Here is a 22078-nt window from a genome sequence, read left to right as displayed (position 1 = left end):
GGTACCTCTGCAGGCTGCCTCTCAGCCCATCTGTGAGAGGAGGTCAGCATCATTTTCCCCCCAGTCCTACCTGACTGCTGAAAGGCTGAGCCTCGGTAGCCTGGGTCCTTTTGAAGCTGGATCTCCTTCAAGGAGAAGATGGAGACATCTAGGCAGAAGGGGCAGAGATAGAGAAAGAAGTCAATCCAGCTGGCTGAGCCAGGGCCAAGACAGACCGCACCATCCTGCCCATCATACCTAAAACTCTGTTTCTTGCTCTCACAGTCCCCAAACTCCCACCCCACCATCCTGCAGAAGTACTCACTTCCTCTGAGCAAACACAAACAAGAGGCATCCAAGGAGACCTAGCTGCAAAGCACCACCCTTAGTTTGCAAAGAGGCTCTTTGCTCCACATCCCCCAGGCACTAGGATGGTGCACACACTTACTGTCAGGGAGGAGGTGTACCCGTTCCCCAAGGCTCTTGAAATAAGCATGCCGCAGAGCTGCCTCCGCTGAAATCCGGCTTTTGGCTTCAAACTGCACAGAGCCCCAGAGAAAGGAAATTATGTACAGCGTGCACGTGCAAGAAGGCATTCAGTAGACACAGAGGCCTTGCCCAGGGTGCGTGCACACCTGTGGACCTACGTATGTGTGGGTTAAGTACCTGTGCAGGCTGTGTGCCCAAGCAATTTCATATGCTACATGGGTAAGTGTGTGTCCAAAACGCATCGTGGGGGTGTGCAGGCAATCATGGGTGCTGTCTGTATGTGCACAAAGAACTACATACACTGTGTGGCCACAGGAGTGCACCATCCATTTTACACCATATTTTTATATAATCATCTCTTTTTGTGTGCGCAGGCTGTGTGTGAGAGGGCAGGGGGGTGAAGGACAGTTCACCCATTGGCCAACATGCTGAAGGGTAGACAAGGGCTCTCATCCACCAGGGCATAAACTCATGAGGAGACAGAAGCACGTCCCCAGAGAATTTTGGGGTGAATTCAGGGCAGGTCAGAGGGTGAGATAATGGGAGGTGGCTTGGGATAGCACCTACATGGCCATAACCATACCACCATGGCTTATTCTGCAGTCACAGCCCCTCCTCTGCCTGGATCCAAAATCAGTGTGAGGGCAGCAAGGGTACTTCACTTCAACAAATCCCGTTGCCATTCACCCAGGCTGCTCTAGCACTTACCAGAAGGAGACTCATCAGCAAGTCAATGCCTTCCGAGTCCAGCCTGCGAGAAGGAGGAAATAAACAGCGGAGCATTATCACACCCAGGAGACGTTGCAATAGTCAATGCAAGGGTCAAGGGGCAGCTGGGACCTCCAGTGCACAACTTCATTCAGAGGCTGCCAGCACCGCAATGCAGAAATGAAACTGGTTTCCCCAGGCTCCCATTTAAGACCACCGCAAGCCTACCATGCCTTATGTCTCTCTGCTCAGGAAGGTACCTTGGGGCGTGATTTATTAATGGCTGGGCTCGGTACTGTGTGAAATTGTAAGCCTTAAACTCCTCGTTGGATGTTATTCCAGGCCAGGTGTCTTCCGTTGGGGTTCCTGAGAGGGGGAGAGAGGGAAACCTGTCATGGTCGTTTGGTCTAGAGAGCACAGCTTGATAGATGGAAGAACAATAGCTAGTGTCCACCTCTCCCAAGGAGGGGGCAGGACAGAGAGCATGAATTTCATCAGCAGGCTTGGACTTGCTAGTACATCCTGTGGGGCAGCAGCCCCGAGAGCTCGGCTGGCTGCAAGCCTGGTGCGAGGATGTTGGGCAGCCTGGATGCAGCTCTGCCCATCCCAGCCCACCCTGCTCCGCGGCTTTGCCGACAGGCTCTGTCCAGGCACTTGAGGTGGCTCTTTTTCACAGTATCTACAGTCAGCCACTGCCCTCAAGTGGAGATTTGGGAGACAGCAGAAGACTCACCCAGCAGCCTGAAGATTAAATGCAGCTCTTCTTTCACCGTGGAGCCAGGGAACATGGGCCGTCCGGTGACCATCTCGTAGTGTATGCAGCCCACGCCCCTAAAGGAGCGGCAGAGTATTAGCGATATAGAAGCCCTGTGAACATCTCACCACCCCTTAAGCAAGGGCTGAATGGGGTCCTGGGGCCCCCCATCTAGGGTCCCTGCTGACAGAAATCAGCTCCAAGAGCCACCTCCCTTCACTGTTACAGATAACCATTTACCCGCTGACACGGAAAGCGTGCTCCAAAGACCTTGAGACCCACGGGACACAAAAACCAGCACGGCATCTGAGACAGACACCTCTATTTTAACCATCAACACTGTTGGCACATATGCTGCTGCACAGGCAGATGAAAGGCAATACCCAACCATCTTGGAGACTCTGGGAATCTTAATTTGAAGGTTCACCTCTTCCCCACCCTGTCCTGCAGACGGGCACTGTGGCTTACCACATATCGATGGGAGTGGAATATTCAGTAGATCCTAGAAGGACGTCTGGGGGCCGGTACCACAGTGTGACCACCTCATTGGAATATGTTTTTGTAGGGACTGACTTGGCTCTGGCTAGTCCTGAGAATGAAAGGGATGTGCATCAAGGAGCTGTATCCAGCTGCACCTTGTTGCAACACTGCATCCTTCCCAGAGAAGCAGAACAAGGCAGGCAAGGCCAGACTGCTCAGTACATAAAGCAAGTGGCTGTGCTCATGCGGACACGCTTCAAACTCAGCTGGGTGGAGCAGATAGCTGCTATGCAGAATCTAGCTTCAGAGCACGTGCAGCATTGCTGCAGGAGAGCTATGTCCCAAGCTGCTTAGGGGGGACCCCCACATCTCTCCCTGCTCCAGAGGAGCACGAACCTGCTGCCAGCCGTGCACAGGCCTGCCCAAGGAGAGCACAGCTCCTCTGCCTCTCCCCTGTGCTACCCACCAAAGTCAGCCAGCTTGAGCTCTCCTCTCTCATTGATGAGCAGGTTCTGGGGTTTGAGGTCTCGGTGCAGGATTTTTCTTCCATGACAGTAAGACAGGCCACGCAGCAGCTGAAACATGAAGATCTGCAGGCAGGAAGAAGGAGTTGGCACTTAGCCCTGGGGCACAGGCATGAAAGGTGAGCCCATCTCAAGAACTGTAAAACTTGTGGACAGGTAAGATTCCTTGAAGCTGGCCTGGGATGAAATGCCTTGCAGACAAGTGTTCAAGCCCATGAACAACAATTCAGAAAAAGGGCTGAACAAAGTCTGCCCACACAGTAATTTTATTTAATGTAGCTGTGGCTTAACAAAAGGTAGTGGAACATCAGAGCCTGCTGAGAAAGCCTCAGGGTATTGTGAAAGGAGGGTTACACTGAAGAGAGACTGGGTATCCCAGCCTCATCCCAGCTCTGTGATATCCTGGGATGTACCTGGGGTGAGTTCCCTGCAGCTCCCCCCTCTCCTTAGGAGGGAGGCAGGGGTACGGGTCCCAGGCGATGCTGTCTCACCTTCACATTGTGCATGCTCATCAGGCTCCCACAGTTATCCAGGTACTGTTTGAGGTCATTGTCCTGCAACAAGAAGTACCCATCAACCTCCTCTTCCCTCTGTCTCCCTTGCCCGAAAAACCTTCCCTGTAATCAAAGCCCAGCTCTGTTTCAGCAGCAGAGTCCAGCCCTCCCACAGGAGTGCATCCTTCCCCCACTTCCCGCAGCGAGTCCCCCAGACCCACCAGGTACTCAAAGACGAGGGTGAGGGAGCGCTCCGTGTGGATGATGTCATGCAAGGTCACGATGTTGGCATGCTTCAGGTTTTTCAGCAGGGACACTGAAAGGAAAGGAGATGGCAGGTTCGGGCAGCCAGGACCTCAGTGCCGCGTGGCAGCACACTGATTGCCCTCTGCACAACTGCAGATATAAATGGCCACCAACACCACCAGTCCCACATCAGCCTGTGACGTGGCATTCATTGCTCGTTAGGTTTGTGATCTAATCTGAACCTCATCTGAAAAGCCCCTCACCTTCCCGTATGGCTGTGCAAGGTGCCCCCTCCTCGTGCTCCAGGCGAATCTCCTTCAGTGCAACAAGATTTTCTGTCAGCTTGCTGCGCCCCTTGAAGACAGTGGCGTAAGTGCCCTAGGGAAGAGAGAGAAAATACAGGCCATGCATACCATTTATCAGGATGGCACAATGCTGATATACTTCATATCATTTGCAGGAAGGATAATTTGAAGCTAAAGGGCCAAGTCTGAAGTCCACAGAAAGAACTGGTCTAAAGAGTCCTTGATATTGAAGAAATTTTGCTAGTCTGTCCTTTGCACTTTAAGCCATCCTTCTAACTTAATTTAAATCCTTGCAGGGGTTTCAGACTCTCCTTACCTCTCCCAGTTTGTCCAGTTTAACATAGGTTTCCAGCTTCCCGAACCCGATATCTGACTGTAAGAGAAAAGGAAAAACATCACTGGGGGAGATCTCATCCAGGGAAAGCTTAACCACCTGGGGGAAGGTCAAGTCAAGGACACTGGACAGTAATAGCTTTAGGGGCAGATAAATCAAGGCAGGTGTTTGCATGCAGCAGCCCAGCTGATCTAGGTACATAAAGTCTATTACTTTTCTGGACAAGCAGTGCAGGCAACCAGGCAATCAATCAGAAAACCTCCACAACCGACTGCTTAAGGAAAACAGATGACACCTGTTTCCTATACACCCCAGCACAGTGATGGCTGTGGCTCTGTCTGCAGGGTGGCTACAGCCTGAAAGATTGCTCCTTCCTGCTCCCATCCCTCTAATTCCCTTTTTGTTCTCCCCACTTATCCCTCTCACCCATCATCCTGACATACCACCGGCAATGGCTCAGTCTAACAAGAGCAGTGGTTTGTAAACAGCTGATGCCCTTTCTGTCGGAGAAACCTAGCGGGATCACACTGCCAATCCCTGGCCCTTTTCTTGAGTGGTTTCCTATGCGTTGGTCTGTACTATAACTCAGTCCATTTCTCCGTGTCCTCTTCAAATCAAGCATGAAAGAGACATTTCCCTATTTGGAACAGTAAGTCTTTAATGTATTGCTAAGACCTGCTCTCATATACCCAGTGAAAGAAAGGGCAAGCACTGTGATATAAGAGATTTAGGTTTCACTCCTAGCAGATCTCTTAAATCACGGGTGGTCTCAAGTTTTCTGTGGGGAGAGAGACACTTCCTCAATTAATCTGGATTATTCATGGCCCAGGGCACAGACTGCTTCCCAGCACAACTGCCTGAAACCTGGGGCACCTCGTTGCTCCTTTAGCATAAATAATAAACCTGTGTCATTCCTCCACAAACACGTTTGTCTGTGTTCTCCCAGGCACGGAGCCAGCTCTGACTCCAGCCTGGCTAAAGCCTTCCCAGCCCAGCAGTGCTGCCCTTACCCTGGAGCAAGGGGTGCCATGCCGCTCTCCATCAGCAGATGGTGCTGGACGGACAGCTGTCAATCAGCAGGGAGAGACCAGGGGCTGCGCAGGGAAAGGTCCCCTGGGTGAGGCAATGAAGGAGCCCCCCACACTGCATCCAGGGCTCTGGCATGGAAAACCAAGTGCCTCAGAGCCTGGGGTACTCTTGCAGCTCCCTCTGCTCACCAGCTCTGCCCCACGGAAAGGCTTTTCCCTTGCACCAGGCACCAACCAGATCACCAAGCTCTCAAGCTGCCAAACACTACAGGGAAGACTGTCTTCTAGCTCACACCAGCTGGATTTGAACTAGCAAGTCCCAGGGGAACACAGTACTATTTACTCCACTTCAGCTCCCCCAAACACGCAGCGCAGGGACAGATACGTCTTGAGCAGAGAAATGAGGTGGCTGCTGCAATCTGAAGCCCTGTAAACCCCACAGTGCCGTATGGTGAATTTTACAGGAGCATGCCTTATTCATTTAGGGGACCATGAATATTAATATCACATTGCTTTGGCCATGTCTATTTTATTCATCAGATAGACTGTGCAGGTATACGTGAGCTCTCCTTTCTCTACCCTCCCTTCCCCCAAAGGAGCATAACAGATATGAAGATGCCTGCCAAGACCTCTGTCTGACAGTTGTGCAACACTGAGTGTTCCTGGGCAGCAGGACATATGTTTGCACATTTATAAACAGGGCACCAGCTTGTTGCTGCCACATATGCTGATGCTCTGCAGTAAAGAAACTGAAAAGCCAACATGAATGCAAAGGCTAATTCATTATTTATCTCCATTTGCATTTCAACTAGCAGAGGCTCCAGCACTTGCTAAACCACAAGAGGCTTTCCACCTCCTCCCCTCTGGAAGGAGCCAAGCTGAGAGGGGAAAGGCAGGTATGTGCAGAGGTGAGTGAAGGAATGTGCAGGCCTGGGGATGTGCACAGCTGTGTGCAGATTTGCCTCTATAGGAGTAACACAGGGAAGAGGATGCACAGATATATATATGTGCATGGGGTATATGGGAATGTGTACTGCTCTGCATGTGTGTGTGTACAATGTCAATGATATATAGGGATACAAAGGAGCTTGCACAGGAGGGCACGGCTGCATGAGTGGGTAGAAATAACACATACATCTGCTTGCTGGGACCTGTATGCATGAAGCAAGACGCTGAGCCCGGCACCGCTCGCTCTGTGTGGTGAGACTTACGAGGGAAGCCCGTCGGGACATCCTGCTGAGGGGCTTGGGGAACTCCGGACTGTCCATCTGCAACTTCTGCAAGAATTCCGGGGGCAGGCGGATATCCATGGGCAGGGAGAGACGCTTGTTGACATCCTGCAGAGAGGGTCAGAAGAGCTGGTCATGAAAGTGTCTGATGAAAGGACAACTGTACAGAGACATGCAAGGAGCAGCGCCCTCTGACCAGAGCCAGTATTAATGGAGAAGCAATGGGGGCAGTGTCTGTGGGACCCTTGGTCATGGGAAGACACGCACATGTGTCTGCATGCATGTGCATGGGGATGGGCCCTGGACTTTGTCAGGTACCAGCAGAAGTCGTGCCAGGCTCACATCTGAGACTCTGCCACGTTCCCATGAATTGAACCGATGAAGACATCAGTTGTCTTACAGCCGGCAGGCACACGATGACCAGAACTGCCAGGGTGCCCTCGGCGTGTCCCTTCTGCCCGCTCCAGCCTGCAGCGGTACTTGCCTCCATGGAGAAGCGGCGTTGGTTGCTGTTTCGGTAGCGCACAGCCATCGGGGATGGGCCTTCCACCTCAGAGGGGGAAATAGGGGTGGTGCCTGCTCGGAAATCCCTGCCCAGGTGTCCCAGCTGCAAGTGCCCTTGGGCTAGGTCTGAGGAAAAAGAGAAAAGAGAGGGAGCTGGATGGAGTGGCAGGAGAAAGCTGCCGAGGCCCAAAGCACTTGCTTTGCAGAAAGAGTGCACACAGGGCAGGGAGGTCTGGAGATGCCTGAACACTGAGATACCCTGGGGTCATGGGAAAGTCCTTTTCCTTCTCTGCACCTAAGAGGCAGAGAGAATACCTGCTTTTTGCTCCAGGCTTCTGGTGCATTGCTTCCCACAGCTTACAAACACACTTATCTAATCTGCTTCAGGAACCACCAAAACTAACAGACATCAGGGTGAGCACCTTCCTCCAAGGATCAATTCTGAGCAGATGATGTTTGGGATTAAAGGCTGCAGAGTCATTCAGTGTAAAACAAAACACTCCAGGCTTTCCTGCCCCAATCTGCTGCTCTTAGCCAGACACACAGCCCTGACAAGCACAAAAACTCTCTTGAAAACCAAAGCAGCTCAGAAAAGTCTCTCTTCTCTTGGGACTCCAAGTGTGAAGCCCCATCCAGCCCATGAAACCCTGAAAGGAGCAAGAAATCAGAACAAAATAAGCCATTGAGTTCCCTCTGGTCTCTGTTTGAGGCTTGCACTTAGACCTCCTCACTCTGTAATTACTGGCTGGTTGCTAGGAATATTCTGGCATGCAGCAACTCAGACAGCAGCTCAGCAAAACACTGAACGAGTTCAACGCAGGTCACCCAGACCCCAGCAAAGTGGATTTCCCTAATTCACAGGCAGGCTGTTTCCAAGGGGGACATTCAGAGTGAGGCAGGGCTAGCTAGGTGCGCTCCCCATTCAAACGCAGGTGGACAGAGGAACAAGCACTTCTCTGAGGGAAGAACATGTGTCTCTTTAAAAAGGTGCTGGGCAGAGCAGGGATAACTATCTTGGCCCCTTCCTGTTGGCCATACAGCTCTCTCCCTTTCAGTCTAAACTTTGTTGCTACCCTCCACATTAGCAAGGTCTATAGCAGCCTCCAAGATCAAACAGCCCTGCCACAAATCACTGCTGTGCTCCTTGCCCCTGGGCATTTCTGCAGTGAATCTGCCAGAGCAAAGAAAAACATTGCAGCACAGAAACTCCCTAGGGAGGACTCGCAACGCCCCGGGCCGAGCCACTGAGTCCTGCCCCTTGCCTACCTGCTGCCAAGCTCTTGCCATCAGCTGCACAGAGACAACCTCCTGTTCTAACGATCCCAACCTGCTCAGGCAGCCAGCGATGATCTCATTGCTGAAGACTGGAGAGGGAGGGCTGGCTTTCACGGGGCAGTGAGCAGGGCTGGGACCTGGCTGCATTTTGCCTATCTGATGGATGAGAGATGGCAGACAAATGACCTGGGAAAAGATGTGGTTTCCTGCCATGGTCACTAGGGGAACAAGGGGACCAAGACCGCAGGAAAGCAGGATGTCATCTGCTATAGATAGTCCACACCTAAGGATGGGCTCAGCCAATGCCACTGGGCCTGTGAGTATCTCAAATGCTGCTGGGAGTATTTACATGGACAGGAAAAAGCAAGGCACAGAGATGCTCTTTCTCCCAGGACCACTGGGCAACCCTCTCTCTCTCTCTCTCTAAGCATCTCTCTGTGCAGGAACAGCTAGGAAACTTAACCTGAATTAACCGCAGGTATAAAATTAAAGTGTATCAATTGAACTGGATCAAATCTTTTTAACTTGCTCACCTCCTAAGCAAATTACCTTACACAAAAGGCCATTTAGCATCTGAATGACGTTATTTATCACAGGATTGATTGTAGTTCAACCAACCCACTTTAAAAGATAGCCTGGGTGATTTTTTTGCCGGTTCCTATAGGAACAAACCCAAAGTCTCGGTAAGAGGCAGCCTGTCCCTGAAAGAAGCAAACCAGTAGCAATGTGTCTCTGAGTGAGCCCACCAGGTAGCCCTCAATCTCTCTTCATCTACACGAGTATCGGGCCTAAAGGCCAAAGGAAGGTGAGAACCGTGGCATTCTAGTGGATGCAAAGGGAAATGGGGTATGCAAAAGATGTGAACTATCACAGGATGGAAACGGACATGGAAATACCAAGAAGACTTGCAGAGATGGGAGAGAAGGGAGAGAAGGAGAGGACAGTGCAGACAATACCTGAAGAAGAGCAGATTTTCACATGGAGCAATGCTGAAAATGATAGTGGAGGGGGATACATGATACAGTTTTCCCCTGGCCTCCCACTGATGCCAAGGAGAGATTGCCAATGGACAGACAGAAGTCCTGCATGTATCACATTTGCTTGAATGGTGGCCACTAATGCAGGACAAAAGCCACTTCATAGCATCAAGTCCCCAGCCAGTTTCATCAACACATTTCTATCAGTTCAGAACGGACAAGGCAGCAGGCTGCACTTTTCTCAAGAGCAAAATCTCAGCAGCAGAAAGAGGGGGAGAGGAAATATGGCTCCTGTGGGGGCATATATGGTAAATCCAAGCTGAAAATGGCTCTCTCCAGTGTTTTGGCTGCCCTGAGGCCAGAGAGCACAGGCTGCACGTGCTAGCCCAGTCCATCCTGGCTCCCCTGCAAGGTGCACACAGAGCCCAGAAAAAAACTGTGAATCCAGTCCCATGGAGATGCTCTCGCAGGGCTGGCGTGGGCCCACTGGGCTTTGAGGATCTTGCTGGGTGCTTGCAGGAGGTGACGTCAGGCTGGGGGAGAGGAAACGCGAAGGCCTTTTTGATTCTGCTCTGCATTTCATGTGGATTACAGTGAGCCCTGACACTGTGCAAATAATGAGGCTGCATGGGATATCAAAGCAAATTAAAATGAGACCGCAGACACAGCGGCTGCCTTTGACAAACCTCCCGCCTTTTTTTATAAATATATTTAAACACTGCCTCTGCCAAAACAAGCTTTGATCTCCCAAGGAAAGGGGCCAGAACTCTTCGCTGCTTGCCTGACTTATAACTTTTAATTACTTTGCTAAGTGTGAACTCTCCTCTCAAGGCTCTGTTATGCTCACAAGGCAGAGCTACACTCAGATCTTGGATTATTCATCCTCCTTCCTCCCCCTGTTCATCACCTCTTTGTGGCCTTGTGTTCCAAAGGCCAGCTTTGGCTCTGATTTATGCTACCACAAACTAGGAGTTATGCATGCTTTGCAGCCCATATACTAGAACCTTATTTGGCCTCAGAGGACAGCCCAGGCAGCAGCTGTGTTGGGGCAAATCTTGGGATAGATGTGAACTGTTGCTGAATGCCACTAGCTCTTATCAAAGCAAACAGGAGCTACCAAGACTCCATGCCTCTGTAAACCTGGTCTGGGGTACCCGGTACATATGACTGAGGAAGCCTAAGAGAAAAGGAAAGAACTCACTTTCCTAGAGCATGAACGTGAGGTTGGAGCAGCCATGGAGAAGGTATCTCATCTCCAAGGATGTGCTGCTGCCTCCTTGGAGGCAGAGAACAGATAACTGCACAGAGCCCAGCTTGGGCTCTCCCTAACCCAGGGACTTCCTTCCACCTCTGCGGCTCAGCAGCCCACGCGGCTGTGGGAACACCGTGCTGCCCACGGGAGCACAGCACAGCACGGCAGGGTGGAGAAGCATCAGACGCCCCTGACGCAGGGTGCCAGCTAATTAAGCTCTGACCACATTCCTCTCCCCTCTCCACATCCTCACTCTGCCAAGGTGACACTGCCTGGGACAGGAGGTATCCAAGCTGGAAAGCTGTTTGCGTTTCCATTTGCCAGCTCTGCTTCTTTCAAGCCTGACTTTATCGGCCTCTGTGGCTGGGAGTGAGGTCATGAGACTATAGGATGGGGAGAGCAGGGGTGGGGATTTCCCACCGCACCACCACCAAACGAGGCAGGCTTCTACCCACAAGAAGGCCGTGCCTTGCCCCACTGCCAGAGTCAGAGCAGCCCTCTGCACGCTGCTAGAGCATCTGTATCGCCCTCCCCTTCAAGGGCAAGCAGAGGCATTCAAAAGCCACCTAAGGGCAGGATCAGGGCCCTATGAATTCTGATAACCTGTGATTCCTGATGCTGGGGAGCAGGGAATAAAAATTGCAAATGATTCCCTGAAGAGCTGTAGGAGGTGATGAAACAAAAGTGATTTGCTGATCTCCACTGTGATTGCTGCTCTTTCCTGGTGTAAGCGATCACACTGTCTGTGCTGTCACTGGGCAGCCACTCACCTGGAGAGCACTGATCACTGCAGGCAAGCCTGCCTGCCATGGAGACAGGGACAGGTAGCCCTGGGGGCATGTTCGGAGATCTAGAACAAGGAAGATGAAGCCTGAAGCAAAGCTTTTCCCTGTATCATGTGGGAGAGAAGCAGCACAAGAGTGACTGCCATGGCTCTAGTCTCAGTTCTGCTACCAGCTTTCTGCGTGACCTTAGCAAAGTCATTTTGCCTCTCTGCACCTTGATTTCTCTATCTGTAAAACGCAGGAGACCAATACTTCAGACAGCTCCTGCTTCCCTAAAGTCAGACCCCTCTCCAGACCGGGCAGCTTCTCAAGAGATCCAGTCCTCACAACCAACCCCTGCAAGAGGAACTTGCACACGAAACCCCATTCTCTTCCCCTCCAGCATCACAAAAATCAGTCCTATCCCCCAACACGTCCTACGTATCACCCTCCTGAGCCATCCCTGAATGCCTCCTCGCTCCAGGGAGCTGGGGCTTGTGCCCCCACACAGCTCTGCACTTGCGCCTCCAGCTTGCTTCTGCTGAGCCCCTGCCAAGGCCTCTTGGCACAAGGCTGCGGGCAAAGAGCTCCCAGCAGTGAGGGGTTTATTAAACGGCTGAAGAGATGCCTCAGACAAATGTGGCTGTCAGGGCTCTTCATAAACAACAGCCGCAGCTGGCAGGAGACAGAGATTAAGGGCACTGTAGAGGTGACTTCTCAGGCTTGTTTACAACCCAAGCGAAACTTAATCAAGAGATCTCAGACTGGAAGAAGCAGGCTCAGGGGGGTGATGGAGGAAGCCTGTCAGGGCAGTGGGGCAGCAATTCCCAGCCTGTTTTGCATGGGAAAAGCCTTGGGTGTAAATAGGGAACCATGTACCAGGGAGCATAGGGTACCACACACAGAAAAACATGGCACAGCACCAGGATGTGCTGCACCAAGTGGGGAAATGGTGGAGGGCTGGCACCTCTCGGTCCTCAGGGACGCGAGGAACCGTACCCCGTGGGGTGGTGCCGATACACCCCGAGCCCAGGGCCAGCTCCTGATGCACTCCTGCGTGCATGCAGGACGACCTCCCAATGACTACCATGTTACTGCCTAGTACTTGTCTCCTCTCTAGCCACCAGGGTCGGGAACACCCTAGGTCCTGGCCCCAGGCTCATCCAGCTCTGACCTTGCTGTTATTCTTTCCTGGATACCTCAAGAGGACCGAGACCAAGTGGTGGGGGAGAGGCAGATGCTGCATGTGCTGGTTTGCCTTTCAAGGGCAAAGGAAGTACCGTGACTGAAGCCTCATTAAAGCAGAAGAACAGGGAAACAGCTTCCCCAGCAGAGCCTTGGCTTGCACAGCAGAGATAACAAGCTCAAGCTCAGACATCCCAGAGCTGAGGTCCCCCAAGGAAGGCAACAGCAGCTGCAGCCATCAGTGCCCAGGACTTTCTTAGCCTTGCACCATTTTATCCCCACATCCTCCATGCATCTAATTAAGGACTCAAGTCTAATTATAGCCCTGACTGCCTGCTAGGGTGTGAGGGGAGATGTACATTTGTGGGAGCAGAGCAGCACCTCCTTTTGTCAGGTACTGAGATTCACTGCGAGGACACAGGTGTCAGAGCAGAGAAGGAAGCTGTAAACGGATGCTGTTCAGGGCAGCCTGGGTGTGTGGAAGGAGACAAGAACTGTGTCAAGAGCTGCAGGAGTGAGGAAAGCCAGCTCTAAATTAGGTTACTGCATCTCTTATTTCAAGCAGACAGAGAGATGATCCCTCCCTGCTGGGGCAGATGCGAGTGCCAGGCAATTACATCACTGCTTGCAGCAAAAGTTTCTAGCAATTATGGCTGCAGGGTGAGGGGAAAAAGAGTTGAACGTGACCTGAATGGAGCTGAGGGCACCAACACGTGAACAGGCTGGCCTGTGGCAAAGCAAGCTGCTCTGGTAGGGGGCAGCAGCAAACATATGACGCAACTGCCAGGAGCAGTTTAGCCTTGCACCCGCAGCAGCACATGTCCCCCTGGATGAATCAAGTCTAACTTTATCAGGTTTCCAAATGCCTGCCTGTCAGGGGCTCTGCCTGCTTGTCTGTGCACGGCTGCCTCAGTGCGATCTGCTCTCCGTTCACGCCTCAAGCATTGATTGCCTCTCCCTACGCCCCGAGACAGCAGAGCCTGCCCCAGCCTGCAGTGTGAGGTGGCTGCTCTGTTTGCAGAAGCAAAGTGCCCTGCTCAGCTCACAGGGGTGTTAACCCTGCACTTCTCTGCTCCATGGGGCCTTGAAAACTGCACCACAGGAGAAGGCTGTGGGTCCGGGAGGAAAGGGTGGTTCAGTGAGCCCCAAATGCTCCTCTGAACAGAGACAGCAGGGCCCTGTGGCCTTGGTGAAATTTGCTGCCTGTAACCCTGCAGGGAAGGCTCAAGCATCACCATCACTTTTGCACAGACAAAAGGAGATCTCACACTTTCACACTCTCTACCTTAACCACAGATATGTCACTCCTCTCTGTTTTTTGCGAGTACCTTTCCCTCCTACAACACTTTCCCTATGCAGGTCTAAATCTCTTCAGATCAGATTTAATGACAAGGTGTTATTAATTCTGCTGCACAGATTGGAAAGCAACACAAAGGGGCGGCAACTTTCCACAAGTCACACAGCCCCAGAGGAAGGCTACTGGGACTGGAGGTATTTGCTGATGGCAGTAACTCCAGCTGCCCCTGACCAGGGCCTGGGGGCTCCTTACCTTCATTCCTCCGGTTGTTGAGCTGGTTGAACTGCTCTGTGAACTCCGTCAGTGACTCCTCAATGGTCTCTGTCCGAGGAACTGAGAGAGAAAACCTCCGCTTGAAGTTTTTCATCTTGTTCATTTTACCTTGTGCTGCAAGAGACAGCAGAGCCCTGGAGAAAAAGGAGAAGAATAGGCTGAGACGCTTGGATGGTGTGTGGGACAACCCCACTATTCCCCGCAGCCCCTGCTCTCTGGAGCTGGCAGCACCCAGACCCAAATTTCACCCGCTGGGGATCTGCAGGGTATCCTCAGGGACATCCTCTTCAAGGTCCTGCTGCTGCATCAGAGCAAAAGAGGAGCCTCATGGTCACCAAGGGAATCAAGTTCTTCATGTTTTTATGAGCTGACCATGGTCAAGAGGTGCACAGGGCCTTTTCTGAGTTATCAGACATGGGCCCAGGGCACAGTTATGGACACTGAATCATATATATCAGCATAGGCTGTGCCTTACAGCACAGATACAGCATCCTTGGAAACTTGAGGAGTGGCTACAAAAAAAAAAAAAAAAATAGAGCAGAACCAAAAGGAAAACAAGTAAGAATAAACAGTGACAGGAAAGATTCAATACAACACTCCTCCATGTACAAGATGGCACCTCTGTCCCAACGGTTGGGTCTCTCTGCTTTGGTCTTACGAGAAAGGCTTCCTGAGCCACCAGCGAAGTACTGAGGGGAGCAACCAACCAGGAGGAGATCCCTTAGGGCCAAGAGGAGGGGAGATGCTTGCAAGCTGGCTCAGATCCTGTACTGGCACTGGAATTGTCTTAGCCAGAGATCTGATTAAAGCAATAAAACCCTTAAATGAAGAAAACCCTTAAGGGACAAATGACAAAGCATGCTGAGTCTGAGTAACTATGTGAACAGGCTGAGGGAGCTCACCCTGGGCATCTCAGGGCCACGCACTGCTTCACCTTTCCTCGCTTCAGCTCTCTCCATGCCTGCGTCTAGCTCGACAGCGCTGGGCACAGGAGCCATTTGTGCATGGTCTGGTGTTCAGAACCAGCCTGGCGGCACTCGGTGTTATTCCTTCCACTGAGACAAACCTATCCAACGGCCAGCGCTCCCTGCTCCCCCGGGTCTGCAGACCTCCGTGCGGCCCCCTGAAGCACTGGGCTGTGCTGCGTGCTCCCTCGCAGACCCGCTCCCCTATTGCTGGGTGTCCCCGCTGCAAGCTGAGCAGTCCTTTACTCACTCTCCCCTGCCCCTTCCCAGCCCCCTCCGGGGATTATCAGCACAAACAAATGGTGATCACATTCCAGACTGATGCGGTCAGACACAGCATCCGGGAGCTAATGCATCACGTTGCTAAGGCAACGGGAACACTCGGGTTGACATGCCTGCATCTGAAAGCTTAAAAGATTATCCGTCAGTAAAATAAACACTCTGCTTGCACCTCAGCCACGCTCTGCTGCCAGGCACAGCCTCCTGCTGCGGGTGCAATCCCCTGAAATCCCTGGGATTCACCTGAATCCTGGGGATTCACCCTGCTCACACATCCCACCTGCTCGTAAACTCCGTTCCTCTGCCACTTTTAACGCTGCAAAAACCTAAAGCTGAAGGCTCGACCGCAATGCTCATGCATCTGGAACCACGGCAGGACACCCAGCTGATCGGCTCAGGGTGGAAAGGAGGCCAGATTATAGGAGTGAGCAACTGTCTCCTGCTGACCTCCCCGAGCAGTGCATGCGGAGCCCCTCCGAGGGCTGAGCAAACGGGGGGTTGTTCTTCCCTTCTAGGAGTGGGGACCTGACGCACATCACTGCCCCTTTGATTTGCAAACCAAGCAAGGAGGATGCTAGACACATCCACTTTAGGCTTCAGACACTTAAATGTTTTCTCAGCACTACAGAAACATGCTTTGACAACGAGGATGCTGACACTAATAAATGCTGCATTAACAAAGTCTCCATGCTGGTGCTTTCCTCGTGGCCAGGAATATAGTCTCTGAGTAGTGCTGTTCCTTCTGAAGGGAAGGCAAAACTTGACACTTGCTTTGGAAACTGTTTGCACAGCCCATGGCTCTGATCTGGCTCCCTAACTTGCAAGGTAAGCAAGTTTTAAACTAGGCACCACTGGTGTGCAAAAATGCTGCTAATATTGCAGGCACCCAAGGAATTAAACTGACCTGAAATGTTTTGTTTTAACCGTGCATGCTGACGCTGCTAAAATGGCACTAGCAAAGGCTTCTGTGTGAGGCACTGTGATTCCCTTAAATTACCAAAGAGAGAACATGGGAGCTCAGGGGAAATCCACGATGCTCCCAGCAGGTACATCAGCGGCTCAAGCAGAAGACAATCTTTCCACATTAACGTTCAGCCAAGCCCCAGCGACTATTCTTTCAAATGAGAGCATAAGCAAGTTTCCACACATCTCTGGTGAGGGCTGCACTAATGAACCACGCTCTTGCAGCATCCTGAGCAACAGCTGCCCATGTCCATTAAGTACTTTGAAAAGCACTGTAGTTACCTGACTTCAAATCCACCTGAAGACACCAGGCTGCCATCACTAGAAACTGGCAGCAAAGACAGAAAGAGTTGTATAAGATTGCCCCTACCAGTCCCCCAAGATACTTAAATTACAGCTTAGAGAGAAAGACTCTCTTTCAAGAGAGATTTAGCAATTTCATGCACCTCTAACAGCAGCTGAAAGAACTGAATCCAGATTCTAGCTAAAGCACTTGCAGGACCAGGGAGGACAGGTGCCAGCCCTGAGCACCATTCCCTTTTCTGAACAGCCAAATCCCTGCCAGTCTTGCTTGCTCCCCTAGCTGCAGCATGCGGAAACCTCTCTGCACTCATTCGGCCTCACCGCCAGCAACGGCTCAAGCTGAGATCTGGTTCAGAGCAACACCACTGCTGCCAGAAGCAGGAGGTGGGGGCAAAGGGGTCCGGGGGGAGCACGGGGGATGCTGCTCTGTCAACCGCATCGAGCCATGCATGGACACGAGGTGTGTTTGACCTGGTGCAGGTGGCTAGCAACCACTGACACCATCTCTGCAGCCCGCACTGACGGCAGAACTGCAGACCCTTCACCTTGTTCCTGGGCCTGAGACCGATGCACAGGGCTACAGGCATCAGAGGGACTCCCAGGGCAGCCACAGCGTTTGGGGGCGCATCCCTAGCCCAGCCAATCTCACCGCTTTCCAGGGCGAAAGGCATGGCACTGGGCACTAGAGGCATCACTTGGGATCCCTCACCTTGCCAGGGACTGGGCTTGCAGGCTGGAGGGCCAGGGGCTGCTGCAAAGCTGCTCAGCCTCCACCACACCAGCCGTGCCGGGACAGCAGTCGTCCTGCCGTGCTGGGGACAGGAGCCTGCTCAGCCCAACGTCCCGCTCCAGCGGGGAGTGGCACAGGATGGCCAGGAGAGCAAGCCCCACGCTCAGGACCAGGAGGTCACGAGAAAGTGCTAAACATGACTTTGAGCCTTTCTCTTTTGCTCTGACAATCCCACACCAGGCCAATCCATCAGCTCCAGAAGGACCCTCAACTCCAGGACCAGGAAAGAGGCAGCGAATAAGAAAGATACCCCATCTGCAGGTAAATAAAAAGCAAATAAGGAGAAGGGTCTTTTGCTCTCCTTCTCTGTCTACTCACCCTTCTCAAAACAGTGCAAATGATTTAGAAGACAAACACCTTAACACTGACAAAAATCTGAGTGCTATAAATTGCGGTGTGAATCCTTCCTCTTTTTGCCACCTACTGGAGTGCCAGCTGCCACAGGCCACTAAATATAAACCTCCGCGGAGAGGAAGCGGGGTGGGGGTAAAAATAACACCGATATTGCTAGCTACCTCTCCTGCTATGCACAAGCCTGTCCTGTACACTTTATCTTTATGGCTCTCTGTAATTGTGGCTGCTTTTTCCAGCTAGACCTGGACCTACTTGGCATCGGTGAAAGGGCTCACATTAAAGTGTTTGTCAGCTGAAATTTATGGGACTGTTGCTGTTCTCTACCTTCTACTCCTGCCAGAGGAGAATGCGTCCTACCTTTCAGCAGGGATTTGCTCCCCTCCTGCAAATGCTGCTTCTTGCAGCTGGCCCCATGCTGTTGGCGTGCTGGACGCTGCAAACATGTTTTGCGAGCGGCTGCTGCAGAGCCCATGGCGGGCACCCCCTCCCCGCACGTCACCCGGTGAATCCTGGGCAGCACCATGGGGTGTGATGGGCTTCATCCCCCTGCCAGCCGGATCTCTTCTGAGGGCAGGCACCCTCTTTTACAGCTAATGGGAGCAGAGCCCTCTCCCATGCCGCGGATTTCCAAGTGAGACTTCCCAGTGACTGCCTCTTGTTTTACATGAGTTTTAGCAGTAGTGTACTAAAGGAAACGGAGGCATTTATTGACCTTCTGAGAGAAAGTGACACTTGCTAGGCAAAGCAATAACAGCACTCGCCTTACAGCCTGAAGGATCACGAAGAACCCAGAGAATCACAACAGCCCCGGCCTGAACTGTAGCCGTCTCTGGGATGGAAAAAGCCTGCTGATTAAGAACATGCAGAAACATGACATCGCATGGCAGGACACAAAAGGAAGAAGCAGTCTAAAATGGCAGTAAGGAATTTAGGCATCAACAGGCAAAAAATGAAATCAGTCAGACTGGAATTTGGCCAAGAAACAGGGATTAGAGCTAGCAGTATGAATGATCTGCATTTGCTGTAATACAGTCAGATAGTAAATACTCGGATAAAACACTTCAAAGAGCCCAAAGCTGAATCCCATCAAGAAAGCTAATCACATGATCAAGACAAGATGTTAACGATTCTTTAAACACTGAATTCAAAGCCATATTAGCTGCACTAGCAATAACCGCTCACTATTTTTCAGTGAACTATTCCCATAAGCATTCAGGCTGTGACTATCCACATGAATCTCGCTTGCATTCGTACAGTAAACCCACCAGCTCATTGCTGGGGCATTCCAGAAACAAGTATTTTAGGCACAGACAAGTCATCATCAGCGTATGAAGCTGTCCCCTTTCCCCTTCAGCATATTGCAGGGGATCAGGAACAGGGCTGTTGAGCAATAACCACTTTACTGCTTTTCAGAAAAGGCGACTGGTTCCATTTTTTTGTTACCATTTTAACAGATTCCTGCCCTCATCTCTCAGCTGAGAGGAAGGAAAGCTTGGAAGTGATAACACACTTTTTTTAAACACCCCCCCCCGCCCTGAGAAATTAGCAGTAGTGTTTACAAGGCAAAATGAACAGTCCTGTTCAGCAGTTACGGCTCATACCTAGCTACTAGGTAGCACAGATTCTCTCCTGTAAGCACCAGAGAAATGGCGAATTCTGCTAGTAGAGCCTTATTTGCTCAGCAAACACGGCTATCAGGCAGCGCTGCATGTGGCTATGGGGCTAAACAAATAGCAACCCAAGGCACCAGTTGAATACGTGCCCCTCCTCACATAGCTAGGCACGGAGACAAAAGTCAGACCGAACAAAAGCTCACCAGCGCAGCCCATACGCCGAGCAGCCTTCTCCAGGGGCCAGGAGGAGAGGTCTCTGTTTTGACTAGCTGATGTAGCTCCTCCACAAGCTCCAGTGCAGAGGGAGGGGCAGAGAGAAGTTGCCTTAGCTGCCAAGATTGCCGTGCGCAGACGATGGGAGAGATTTTGGCCCCGCTGTGGTGCACATTCCTGTGCGTACGGGAGCACAGCACAACCCCAGCAGTCAAGGAGGAATTCCTCCTCCGCTCGCTCCGAATTTCCTCAGCATGGCCAAAGTCAGCTCCTCGCAGAGGTATATGGGAGGGGGAACAGGGAGAGGCGCTGCAAAGATCCCAGGCTGTTCTTGGGCATCTGATGGAAATTATAGCGCCTCGGGAACAACTTTAAGGTACACTGGGCAAAACTGAATTCCCTGGAGCAGCTGGGAATCCCACTGGGGCAAGGTCAGGAGATTCCCTCCTCACTAGGAGAGGCAGAAAAGGATATCGGCCCCTGACCACCAGCTGAACTGCTCCTGTGCTGCTCAGCTGTCGGCATGAAATCCTCCCCGGAGTAACAAGCTCCCAGCTGCTCCCTCGCTCAGCCGGCTGGACACAGCAAAGTGAGCAGATTCATTTTGCCCAGCATTCAGAAGGAAGTCACAGCCCCAATGACAGATGCTGCAACGGCAAGCACGGTCTAATTGCCTGGATAGATCAGATGGATGGAGGCAGCTCTGAGCAGCAGCAAGAGGACTGGCATTGCTCTGCAGAGCCCGGGGCTGCATATTGGAAATGAGTGTTCAGCCTTTGGGATGGGTGACTGACACAGTCCATCAATCAGAGCTGCTGTGCGGAGCAAGAGGGACAGATGAGCTTTGGGAAAAGCCTGGCTCCCTGCACAGGGCCAGGTATGCTGCGTGGCTGAAGCACAGCTGGGAAAGGCAACAGGCATGGCTGGCCAGACACAGGTACAGGAGAAAAGATTTCACTAGCCAGAGGGAGTTCGGGTGACCGTGGCATGCTTCTCAAAGCTAAGCAACGCAAAGGGACTCCAGGCAGCGCTCGCAAAGGCACGTGGGAATCTCAGAGAAAAGGAGGAGAACCAGCAGCCATGAAAGCCCACTGGCAACAGAGAAGATGCCAACGCACCAGAGCCTCCCGACCCAGTTACGAGGGCCATCACCGTGGGCTCCAGCCCCCTCCCAACTCCTCCTGTCCACAGGGCAGGCGCTAGAAAGCCAACACGCTTGCTCTGGCATGGACAGCCCTGCACAGCCCTGTGGGAGACTGTCTCCATCTTCCGTGCAGCTGTTTGCAGCAGTTAATCTCCAGAAGAGGTGAGCAATGAGGGGAGAGGGCAAGGCCAGCTCCCTTCCCTGTACATGTGCCTCCTGCCACTGAGCTCTGCTATTCGGGGGCCTGACGTTTCACTCCTACACAGGGAGCAGAACCCCTGCCAGGAGGTCATGACTGCGCAGGGGAGGGAGTACAATCAATTCCTATTAATCTACAGCAGTCCTGTAGCAAAGAGCAAGACCCTCATCCCAGAGCAGCGACTGAGCTGAGCATACGCTTGAAACTCTGGGTCTCCAGACCATCAGTCCATCTTCATGTTACAAGTGTTTTTTCTCCTGAACTGGCTTCCACAACTACCATAAAAGCAGTGCACCAAGAGTGAGATTCTGGTAACCAGTAGTTTACTGCCCTTTCTTCTCATGCCTGCAATTCAGGCAAGGCTTGGGAGGAAAAATGATCCTGTAGCAAATGTGTGAGACTGGCTTCCATTCCAGCTCTGACTCTCTTGGCATGCCTCCGTTTCCCAGACATAAATCAAGGATGCTAATGCTTCCTTCCTCCCTTCCACTTTGTTTGCCTTTTCCTTGGTTGTAAGTCTTGCAGGCAGAAGCCTGGTCTGTGGGACGTGCAGCACCCAACACAACAAGGTTTCCATCCTTCTCTTCTGTGCAGCAGCTTCCCTCACTTGTACCATCAGGACTCTGGACGCGGTAAGAGTGGGAGAATCAACAATGATGCAGGCAAAGCGCAGGCTGTGTGGAGCAGATACCAATCTCCAAGACCCAAACATTCCTGAATTAGCCTAGGCAGGGTGAATGCTATGGAAACCTCCCGCAGGCCTAGCTTTTGGAGATGTTATAACCTGTGCTTGGTGCACGGGTAAGAGTGGGAAGGAAAGCTGTTTCGCTAGATAAGCGGTTCTACGCTCATTTGTCCAAGTCCTGACAATGAGCCCAGTAACAGGAGCGCACAAAGGAGGTTTGTTTGGCCTTTGTGTATTTTGCCTTTCTGTACGTCCGGCAGCCCTGTGCGGTGCAGTCAGCAGTTCTCACTTGGCTCCTTCTTCCCAGCTCTTGGTGAGATCAGGGCAGCTCCGAGGAAGGCATTGAAACGACAGTCATTATTCCGGCAACCACAAAACACTAGGCACTTATTCTTCAGCTGGAGCGAACCTGAGAAAAGTGTCCACTGTTTGGCTGGCTCAACAATAGACTAACAGCCAGTTTGTCCGCTACA

At 52.0% G+C, this 22078-nt stretch overlaps 1 protein-coding gene across 5 annotated transcripts in view; it reads right to left on the bottom strand.

The window, feature by feature from the left end:
- Positions 1-22078, bottom strand: part of CDK18 (cyclin dependent kinase 18) — a 60841-nt gene that overhangs the window by 5490 nt on the left and 33273 nt on the right. For 3 of the 5 annotated variants that reach the window (XM_026111686.2, XM_026111685.2, XM_026111689.2), the window contains exons 2-15: positions 14077-14231; positions 7055-7200; positions 6553-6678; positions 4296-4352; positions 3938-4052; positions 3650-3744; positions 3426-3488; positions 2877-3000; positions 2399-2519; positions 1910-2007; positions 1437-1542; positions 1177-1219; positions 428-518; positions 71-148 (exon numbers count right to left, since the gene is read on the bottom strand). In XM_026111686.2, the coding sequence (XP_025967471.1) occupies positions 71-148; positions 428-518; positions 1177-1219; positions 1437-1542; positions 1910-2007; positions 2399-2519; positions 2877-3000; positions 3426-3488; positions 3650-3744; positions 3938-4052; positions 4296-4352; positions 6553-6678; positions 7055-7200; positions 14077-14200 (1387 nt within the window). In that variant the 5' untranslated portion in view covers positions 14201-14231. Of the gene's footprint in view, positions 1-70; positions 149-427; positions 519-1176; positions 1220-1436; positions 1543-1909; positions 2008-2398; positions 2520-2876; positions 3001-3425; positions 3489-3649; positions 3745-3937; positions 4053-4295; positions 4353-6552; positions 6679-7054; positions 7201-14076; positions 14232-14999; positions 15152-19567; positions 19830-22078 lie in introns of those variants that run through there. The other 2 variants (XM_026111688.2, XM_026111687.2) reach the window with 2 other exon arrangements.

The sequence above is a fragment of the Dromaius novaehollandiae genome, chromosome 27 (genome assembly GCF_036370855.1).
Source record: "Dromaius novaehollandiae isolate bDroNov1 chromosome 27, bDroNov1.hap1, whole genome shotgun sequence".
Classification (NCBI taxonomy): domain Eukaryota; kingdom Metazoa; phylum Chordata; class Aves; order Casuariiformes; family Dromaiidae; genus Dromaius; species Dromaius novaehollandiae.
This window is presented reverse-complemented; position numbering and strand designations above follow the sequence as displayed.